Here is a 10,469-nt window from a genome sequence, read left to right as displayed (position 1 = left end):
CAGAAACATTTTTCACTAGGTTAGACTGTGGTAGGAAGCAACCCTCAAATTTCATTGTTTTACTGTAACAAAAGTTTCTTGCTTAGAATATGTATCAGCTGCTGTAACTTTGCTGGATTCCAGTCAGCTCTGTCCCATGTACTGTCTTCATTCCCAGATCACAGCAAAGATGGCAGCTCTGGAGCCTGCCCAAGGCCAACCTTGCAATGACTCTTCCTTTTTGCTCAGATGCATCCAACGTCACACCTGTTTAAGCTGAAGCAAGTCACACGGCCAAAGTCAACATCAGTGGGGTAGAGAAGTGTATGGGAATAAGGAGCATTGCAAGTCATGTGGTACACAAGCCAGGAAGTATGATCTTCTTTCAGGATGAGGAAATAAATAATTTGAGACAATAATACAATCTACCACAAGTCTGGAAATAAGCATCATGGTCTATAATAGAGATATAAGTTGGAGAATCATCAGAGTACAGGTTGCAGTTGAAGCCACGGGATGGATAAAATCATGGAAAGTGTTTTAGACGTGAGAGAAGAGAAATGTCAAGGACAAAACTATTCTCTACACGTGCCTCCATATTCACCATTGCACCATTGCTCATAATGTTGCCTTATCCAGAATACCCTATCTGTCACTCCCATATCCACACTCTGTTTATAATAGTTAGTGTGATAGACATCAGTGCAATTTAAAAAAAATTCTTAACAACACCCTGACTTCTTTTTTGGAATGTTACCTTTCCCTACCATACAGTTTTATTAGGTGGGGGAAGTCCAGCTGTTTGCTTTTCCATTACAGAAGCCAAGGGGATCCCCCAAAGGCTTCTTTGACTGTACCTTTTCTTTTACTGTCCTGTTTTGTGAAGGGATAAGCAGGTTGCATAAACTGAGCCAGATGGATACTTCTGAGTGGAATTTGACTCCTGAGTAAATGCCACAGGGACAAGTGTGAGAGTTGGAGTGCATTCCATCCAGCGGAGAAATCTGTTCCTGTTGTACCAACTCCTTATTCCCTCGGCAACAGCTTTGATTTCTACCTGTTTTAAAGTCTGGTATTCCCACTTTCCCAACAAATCTGTCAATATCTCCTAACAAATCTCCTGATATCCTTATGACAAAGCCTCTTTTCCTTAAATTAGAGTTGGTAGTAGGCAATTCAGAGGGGAAGTAAATGGGTTCACTTTGTCAGCACCCTTTATCAGGCTTTTATGCACTGTGAGATATTAAAGCATAGCAGACACCACTATCCTGAAGGCAAGCTGCCTATTTCTTTGTTTATGTTCTTTTTAGACTTTATCTCTTTGAAGTTTAATTTATTTGGTGTTTCCTCTTAACACTCTTTTATGCATTAATACACAACTTCTTGACATCTAGAAATTCAGGTGCTTTATGGTGGGTGAATCAGGCTCACTCCTCAGCAAATAGGTTTTCCCCATTCCCCATGCCCACTCTAATCCCTCACCCAATCCCCATTGGCATGAAAATTTGAAAGCAATAAATCTTGTGGTTTACATTACACTTCCCTCAGAATACAGACACCTTCATTGGAATTCTCCCAATATTCCTGCAAGGAAGGAAAACACAGTGTTCTTATTGTCACATGAAAGCAGCAAAAAAAGGCCTAGAGTTTATCTATGGTCTAGAGTATTATCGTTGGTAATGTTTCTTATAATGTTGTCTATGAACCACTAGCATCAAAATTGCTGAGGGTCTTGCTAAAAATCCACATTCTAAGCCCTCCCGGAAACCTATAAGAGTAGAATCTTTGAGAGTAGGGTAGGGCATTAGCCTGCAGTTGATTTTCTTGTGCGTTAAAGTTAACTTATTATCTCCTACGTTTGAACAGAGAATTTGATGTATGTAACTGATGTAAAGAATGAAAATTCCAACAGGACAAGCAATCCAGCTTCTTTCCTCCATCACCTAGAACAGTAGCTGACATTTAGCACACACTCAGTGATTCCTGGTTAAGTAAATGAACAGAAAAGAACATGAAGTCATTTAAAATAGGACCAAACATTTAAAGAAGGTCATTTAAAATAGGACCAAACATTTAAACTTGTGAGACTCCTGGCTCCACTGTTTATTGGTATTTGATCTTAACCTCCCTGTGCTTCAGAGTTCTCAAGGAGACTATAGAGCTACTTCGTTAGTTTGCTGTGAAGAATAAATGAGTTTGGGCTTCCCTGGTGGCGTGGTAGTTAAGAATCCGCCTGCCAATGCAGGGGACACAGGTTTGAGCCCCGGTCGGGGAAGATCCCACATGCCTCGGAGCAACTAAGCCCGTGCGCCACAACTACTGAGCCTGTGCTCTAGAGCCCGAGAGCCACAACTACTGAAGCCCACGCGCCTAGAGCCCGTGCTCTGCAGCAAGAGAAGCCACCGCAATGAGAAGCCCACGCACCGCAACAAAGAGTAGTTCCCACTCACCACAGCTAAAGAAAGCTTGTGCGCAGCAATGAAGAACCAATGCAGCCAAAAAGAAATTTATTTTAAAGAAAAGAATAAATGAGTTTAAATATATCGAATGCTTAGAGCAATTCTTGCCTAATACACTCGAAAAATTTAGTTAATTGTAATTTAGCAGTAACTGGCCCAAGGTCAGGCATCCAGTCAGCAGACATCAGAAGGTCCTCTCTTTCCAAAATATCTTTCACCATACTACTTGGTCCTTCAGAGTATGGGCAGAAACTTCCACCATTGCAGTCATTTTTTTCTAAAGCAGACAGGAAAAGTGAACACTTTCTAATAAAGCAAGGACCTGTAACCAAGGACAAACTGGAAATCACAAACTAAGCTTCCTTTTTTCTGTTAGCTAGCTTTCCGCATTACCCTCAGGCAAAGTTAAGTATGTCAGAGGGCCTGGCAACGAGAGATTCTGAAAGCCTACCCAGAGATCCATATATATGTATTTTTAACTTCTGGGGTTAAACAGGTGTGTGTGTGTGTGTAGGGGTGGGGGTGGGTGAGGGGGTGAGGGAGGTAGGGGAGTAGTGAAAGGGGAAATTTTAAAAACGAACACAAAATTCTAAATCCTTAAGTTCTTATAGCGGTTTGGTTTTGTTTATTTCCGTTTGATCAAAGGCACTTATGCCGCTTTGGACAAGCATGACCAAAACCAAAATGAAGACCGGTGTGACATTCCCGCATTCCTACGAAGAACAACAAACAATACAAAGGCGTTTTCTCAAAGGGCTCAACTTTCCCAATCAGATGCTTTTGATCTGCATTCGATAATCTTGGTAGGATGGTGAGGGTGGATTCGGAGTGGACACGGAAACTTTTATCAGAAGAACTTGATTAAATAAGCCTTTTTTTTTTTTTTTTAACTTCCATGTTCCTTCACTCCAAGGAGAGTCCTTGGAAAGAAGACATACACTGTGTTGGGCATTTCGTGGGGCAGTGCGGGTGTGTGTGCAGTGCAAGGGTGTCTCCTGTTGTTTAGAGACAAACGGTGGTGGGCTGGAAACTAGGATAGAACTGAGAAGAGAGAGGGGAAAGACTCAGAAATGAGATCACGGCCGCAGGTCTAGGATCGCAGGTAAGAAGAGGGGGAGCGATCGTGGGGTTGCGGGAGAAGTGAGGCTTTTCGCCTTTGAAAAGCCCGAAAGCCGCGAGAGAGGGAGGGAGGCGCGGACGGGAGGGGGCGGGGACAGTCCCAGGCTCGGGAGGCGGGGCGCGCGGAGGCCACGCCCACGGCCGACGGGCAGTCCTGCGCTTTCCAGAGCTCCGCTGGCGTTTGCTGCGAGAACCGGCGGAAGATCCACCGGATGAATGGCCCTCCTCCCGGGATGGGGGCCCCGGGTCCGCGCGGGGCTCCGAATCTCGCGGCCTCGCCCCACAGCGGGCGGTGCTCCCGGCCGTTTGTGCGCGAGGCGGGGCGCGGGGCTCACCTGGCGCTGGGCGCGCCGAACCCCTCGGTAGCGGGGGCTAGCAGCAGCCGGCGCGGCGCCCACGAGCACAGCCCCGGAGAGAATGTGGACTGTGACTCCTGGGTCCGAGAGAAAGTGCTCTTTCTTCTAAACCCGGAGAGGTGGTTGGGGACTCAGGGGGACTCCGTACGGGAAGAAGTGGCCGATGAGGAGGACCTTTTCAAAGCGGGAGGACAGGACCGGGAACCCGACTGCCCTTCGCCTCTCTTTCCAAGGGAAAAGCGAATTTCTGGCAGCCGTGTAGACGCTCCCTCCCGAGCTCCGGGGAACCCACCCAAACCCCTCCTCGTCCGGGTCGTGGATTATGAGGTGACACAAGAAGTCCTGCAGGTCGCGTGGGCGAAGGGCTGCATGACCACGCTGACCGAGGAGCGCTCCATGACCGCGGTCACTTTCACCACCAACACGGAGTGAGACCGGTTGCGGGGCGCCGGGACCCTTGGAGAATCCCGAGCCCTCGGCACAGAGAGAGAGAGAGAGACCCCTGTGTCCACACCGCGGAGGGAGAGTTTCACGGTCCCTCAGGACCTGACTCCCCGAGGAGATTCAGTGGGGAAGAGGAGCCCGAGGAACGTTCAGGAGTTGGTGAAGGAGCGCTCATCCTTAAGAAAAGAAAATGCTCTTCCGGAAACTCCAGCCTGAAGTTAACCGACAACAAGAACCTTTTAAGAGGCTTCAGGGAGGCACACGGCACCCAGTGCAGACTGAAGAACTGTAAGCAACACGACACCTCCTTTATACTGTGGCTTAAATGCTCTGACGGTCTGGGGACCTTAGAAGAGGGGAGGAAAGGTATTTTCAAATTGGCAGAACGTGGGAATTTTGAAATAAGAAAATCTGTTGTTAATTTTTATTTTGAGATAACTCTCGGTCACTTTTCTGCCTCCCCGCCCTCCCCTTCTCTTTAAGACCTGAAAGCAGAAGTGAAGTTTGAAGTCTGCTGTCTGCAGAAGGGTGGGGGTGGGAATATATGGGGAGAGAGGCTTGTTTTGAAACTGAAAAAGAAAGTAAAAAGTGGGAAAATAAAATGTAAAACAAAACAGCCAGTAAACAAAATCGTTTTTTGTTACTGTCTTCTGGTGTGCACATCTTTTTCTTTCTTTCTTTCTTTTTTTTAAATGTTTTTATTACCTTTAAATGTTAGGAAGAAAAGAGAGGAGCTAGGAAAAGAAGGGGAGGAAACAGAAGACTGAATTTTGAAGGTGAAATGCTATTTCAAAGGGCTTTACCCCAAGTATTTAATTTAGTTCAGTAAAAATGCTATTAATATGAAATTTTTAGTTATCTTAATGTTTGAAACACTGCAGATAAATCTTCTGCTCCAAAGGTAGATAGAAATATATAGTTTGCCATAAAATGACTGTATATCTTATTCTTATTCGAAGTTTCTTACTAATAAGATTTGTAGTCGAGACTGGATTGAAAAAAAATCTCTCCTGATACTGTTGAAAAAAAAATTTCTTCTGATGCTATTGAAACAACTCATTTTTATTTTGTTTATTTTTTATTAAACACCATCTTTATTAACTCTAGTAGTGGGGCCTGGTTTGGAGGTGTGTTAGGAGCAAAGCACCCCCTCTAGAGATGAACTGATGAACTGAAGGAGTTATCTGGTTACTGCAGGAATTAACAAAACAAATGGGACTCTGGCTTTTGAGGAGTAAACTATTGAACAGGGAGGGCCCCCTCCCTTACTCTTCCTCCTTTGCCCCTTATTTTCAGTTTAGAGCTTGACAGGCCCTCAAATATCATCTGATCCACCTCTTGCCTCTTGGCAGACAAGATAGGTAAGATATGTCCCTATTTTACAGTTGAGCCAACCTAGGCCTAGAAGCCATGTGGCTTATGTAGGTCACGAAGCTAGTTACTGCATATGCTTACTAAGTACGTAAGAATATGATCATCTCCCTCCTAAAAGTTTGGGGATGCCTTTAGGACTTACTTCTAGGGAGTCAAAAGATGAGTGAGGGCAGCCTAGGTTTTCTGACTCAGTCAGTTATGAGAACTACTAAGATCACCTTGATGTCCCTGAGTCTGGCCAGGCCTGTGGGCTTGAGATTTATCACTAGCAGTTCTCAGTGTGATCCTCACTTGAGAGAGGAATTCAGCACCTGAGCTCATCTGTGCTCAAAACTGCTTGGTAGGTAGAAAAGGTAATACAGACTCCATGAAATGAATGATCTTTTCATCCAACAACCCTGCCTGGCTCCAGTGTGAGGTTAAACTTCTTGGCAGACAAATTTCAGACCTGACTCAATAAGTTTGGTTGTTGTGAGTCAACATATGCCCCATGTGATAGAGCTTTGAATAGAGACAAGAAAAGCCTCTTTAAAGTTGACCAAAAACGGTAGCGGCATTCTGTTGCCTTCCCTATGGAGCCAACTCAGGACTTAAGCTACTTGGGTTCATAACTACTCCACCTCTTACTAACTGTGTGACACTGGGCAAGTGTTTCACCTCTCTGTGCCTCTGGGTCCTTATTTGTTAAATAGGGATAATAAATAGTATCAATCTTATAGGGTTTTTCCTAGGATTAAGTTAGATGAAAGATATTTAGATCAGTGCTTGGCATATAATAAATGCTCAAAGTGAGCGATTATTAGTATTATCGTTATTGTTGAGTTCACTTTCATCCTAACCAGGCTTTAGGGCTTTATTTAATAAAAAGCACCAGAAGGCATACAACACAAGAAATCTTATAGAACCCAAACAAGTGGTTTTTATGGACTTTTTTCTGCATTCTTGAAACAAAATTCTTATTTCTAGCTTTTCCCAACATTTAATGGATCAGTAAATTTAAATTCCTTAGTAGTGACACCCCCCACATACATAGCTTGTGATAAGATTCATCCTGAGTTTAAGAGGCCTAAGGTACATACACCATGTTTGACAGTCTTTGAAGAGGTTTCTCAGACTGCTTAGTTCCCCTTGGCGGGTAGGAGCTTGGAGTACTTTCTTTAGGACCTGTCAGGTTAGTTTGTTTGCCCCCAGGGATTTTAAATCTGATGCCCTTGTCATCTCAGAAAAGCAGAATAGGCACAATTAATTTTCATTTCATCTCTTTTCTGTCAAAAAAGTATTCAAGTCAGCTGGACTCCTTTAATCCAAATACGTTTGGGTTAATTTTCTTTCCTTTAAGTAAAAATTATTTTTAAAGTACTTAACCCCCCTGCTAACTGCCTATAATGTGCGTATACGTCTTCTATAAAAGATGTCTCCCCGATTCAAAAAGTAATAAGTTGAAGTCTACTGAATTTGCTTCACAGATTTTCCCAATCCAAGCAGAACCCTGCTGTGGGAGGAAGCTGAGGAATCTTTTCCCAATTAACAGTGTCCTGGGGGCTTCCCTGGTGGTGCAGTGGTTAAGAATCCGCCTGCAAATGCAGGGGACATGGGTTTGAGCCCTGGTGCGGGAAGATCCCACATGCTGCGGAGCAACTAAGCCCATGCGCCACAGCTACTGAGCCTGTGCTGTAGAGCCCGCGAGCCGCAACTACTGAGCCCATGTGCCACAACTACTGAAGCCTGCGAGCCTAGACCCCATGCTCCTCCACAAGAGAAGCCATCTCAATGAGAAGCCAGCGCACTGCACCTAAGAGTAGCCCCCGCTCACCACAACTAGAGAAAGCCCACGCACAGCAACGAAGACCCAATGCAGCCTAAATAAATATATAAATATATTTAAAAAAACAAAAAGAAACCAAACAGTGTCCTGGGAGTGAATCTGAAGGGAAGCCTGGGCATCCTCAATACCAAGAAGTCTCTGAGAATGACTGGGTCTTGGCTCTGTGGTCTTACCTCCACCTCACCAAAAGTGTGATCATCTACAATTGTCTTATGTGGATGAGTCACAGCAAGGACTTTGGAAGCCAGCTGACCACTCAAGTGACCATAAGACACGTATTATAGTCACATAACTGCCATGGATCAAGCAAGTGTCAACCTCTCTTAACCTTTGTCCACAGCCTCCATCACCTTTGAGAGTCATTACATTTGACTCGCTGATCTTATTCTTGTTGGTCATCACCAGCACTTGATGTGCCTTTCTGCTTAAAAACAAGAAAGAAAGAAAAAAGGAGAAAGAGAAAAGGCTTTCTGTTAACAGAAAAAGTTATATTCATTGCAAAAAAATTTGAGGAAATGTTATTTTGTGAGGAAAAAGAAAAATGGAATAAAAGAAAACAAAAACTCACCCATGACCCCAAATCTCTTTTAGTAATTGGTATATTTCCAGTCTGGTTTTATTTATTTGATGTTTTAATGTGTATATACATACACTTTTCTGATCATAAACTGTATATAAAATCTGAGTATTGTCTTTATGTAAACTAACGTATACTGATGCTATCCAAGGTGGGGTCTGTGAACCAGAAGCTTGGGCATTCCAAGAATGATTTTTTAAGAAATGCAGAATTCCAAGCCCCACTCTAAATCTGTTGAATCGGAATTCACATTTTGACCAGATCCCTGGGTGATTCACATTAAAGTTTGAGAAGCATTGACATATATGCTATATTTAGTTCTGTATCCCACTTTGTCACTTACAAAAACTTAAAGGTTTTTCTTTTTCTATATGGAAAACAATGCCATGGTAATAACACTTTGTAGAATTATGAAAACATTTAGAGATTACAAAAGAGTGAAACATATATTGATTTGTGAATTGGCAGAGATCTCTAAAAAGCTTCGCAGTGTTTTTTTAAAGAGCCTTATTATTCTAAAGTTTTCCTAATGAAAGATTGATTGGTTATTGGAGTTCAAACTATTTCAGAAATGTGGTTCTTTTATTGTCTAAGAATGTGAAACAATACTTACTTAAAAATGCCCTTAAGGGAAGAGGGCAGGAAGTCATTAAAGAAAGCCGGATTCCAACACTTGCAAGCTGAGTCAAGACTCGCCAGCCACTTGTAATGAATTGCCAGGGGGTGGGGAGAGAGGTAGAGCCTGAATTTGAATCAACTGATTCAGATAAGAAAGCAGGCTGTGACTCTTGAACACCCTGACATCCTTATAACCCTGGTCAGTACTTGGCTCTTTCATTAGGGAGGGCAAATCTTTGTAACTTTTCTTCTGTAGATGAAGATAAGAAACAGTCCAATTTACTTTGGAAAGAATAAGGAATTATAATCATTTATTAGGCACAATGTAGCTAATAGTTAACAAAACATAAGACTTGGTTAGCTTTAAAGCAAGGAATAAATTTAAATTCAAACTCAGATTTCTAAGTGTAAGATAGAATGACTACTTTTAGGGGGCTGCAGGCTTCACAAAAGTAGGACAATCAGAGGCTGTTTATTCAGAGCTTGGTTATAGAAGGGGAGTCAGCCAGCATCACTTGCACTGGGCCAGGGAGCAAAGGCAGGCGGGGCAGTGGGAAAGTTTTACAGTGACCAAGATGATCTTAACTTTATTCTCAGCTCAACTAAACCTTAGGTTTCTTCCTGACTATAGCTCCTGAGCTCTTTAGAGCATTACTTGAGAAAACTTGCAATTGTAAATTTCTTTCTCTGCCCCTTTGAGATATAAATCTCCCAACGTCTTGCCAGTTTTACAACCCAGGAACAGGACCTTCTTTCTCAAGCATCTGGAAGCCATCCCTTTGAAATGTAATCTAGAAAGATGGGGGCCCCTGACTCCCAGTCTCTGCAAGGGGGGGTCAGAGCCCAACTTCATAAGCCTTAGTTAGCAAACACGGATGGCTTAATGGCATTGACCAACCTCCCCCTCTAGTACTTCTCCACTAGCTCACCCCAGTGCTTAAAAGCTATCCCACCTTTTGTTTCAAAGGAGTTGAGTTCCGTCTCTCTCCCCTATTGCAATAGACTTGAATAAAGTCTTCCTTGCTTCTTTAACTCGGTCTAGTACAATTTTTGTTTGACAACAGTGAAGAAAGGAGGGGTTTCATGTATGCTCTGATTGGAAGCTACTAGCATGGGAAAGCTAGAGGTGGGCTATCAAGAGGGGCTTCTTATATAATGGTTTAGGGCTCTCTCTGGTAGGTCCTGAGTTGGAAGGGTGCAAAAAAAAAAAGAAAAGAGAAAAAGAGGGAAGCTGGCAGTCATTGACCAAGTAAGTCCTGGTCTTTCTGGGCTGATTGCAGTAGAGGCTGTGGTTTGCCTTCCCAGGCTAGTTGCTCCAGAGGTTGTAGATTCAAGTTCTACCACCTGGTAAATAGTATCAGCCTCAGGATTTTTTTCTAGGAGTAAGTTTAAACTACTTAGAACAGTGCCTGGTATACAATAAATACTCAAAATTATTATTATTGTTACTATTGTTATTGTCGATTTTAATTTTTATCCTAACCAGCTTTTGTTTTGTTTGTTTGTTTTTAAGAGCAAAAGGCATACAACACAAGAAACCATATCAAACCCAAACCAGTGGTTTTTACTAAGACTGTTTTTCTGTTAGAAGCTAGAAGTTAGAAACTAGAAGACCCAGTCACAGAATTCTGGAAGGTCCAGTCACAGAATTCTTTTTTGGAGAAAATCATGTTATAATTATTTCTTAAAAACATCCGGAATGCAGCACCGCAAGTAGT

The 10,469-nt window shown here is 43.0% G+C and overlaps 2 protein-coding genes across 2 annotated transcripts in view; both read left to right on the top strand.

Annotated features, from left to right (window-relative positions):
• CENPQ (centromere protein Q) overlaps positions 1–2,908 on the top strand; it is a 33,703-nt gene extending 30,795 nt beyond the window's left edge. Inside the window, exon 9 of the mRNA XM_022582088.3 lies at positions 158–2,908. Coding sequence (XP_022437796.2) covers positions 158–259 — 102 coding nt within the window. The 3' untranslated portion in view covers positions 260–2,908. The remainder of the gene's footprint in view (positions 1–157) is intronic.
• An 84-nt stretch (positions 2,909–2,992) lies between these two features.
• Positions 2,993–8,123, top strand: C10H6orf141 (chromosome 10 C6orf141 homolog). Its single transcript, XM_022582091.3, has 2 exons — positions 2,993–4,645; positions 7,198–8,123. Exon 1 carries the CDS (start codon positions 3,770–3,772, stop codon positions 4,343–4,345), a length of 576 nt encoding a protein of 191 aa, XP_022437799.1. The 5' UTR covers positions 2,993–3,769; the 3' UTR covers positions 4,346–4,645; positions 7,198–8,123.
• Positions 8,124–10,469: the final 2,346 nt, after the last annotated feature.

This window comes from Delphinapterus leucas, chromosome 10 (assembly GCF_059928025.1).
Source record: "Delphinapterus leucas isolate spDelLeu-1000000601 "Yukka" chromosome 10, BTC_Dleu_Yukka2, whole genome shotgun sequence".
Lineage (NCBI taxonomy): Eukaryota > Metazoa > Chordata > Mammalia > Artiodactyla > Monodontidae > Delphinapterus > Delphinapterus leucas.
The sequence above is the reverse complement of the archived record's forward strand: the minus strand, read 5'-3'. Positions and strand labels throughout refer to the sequence as shown.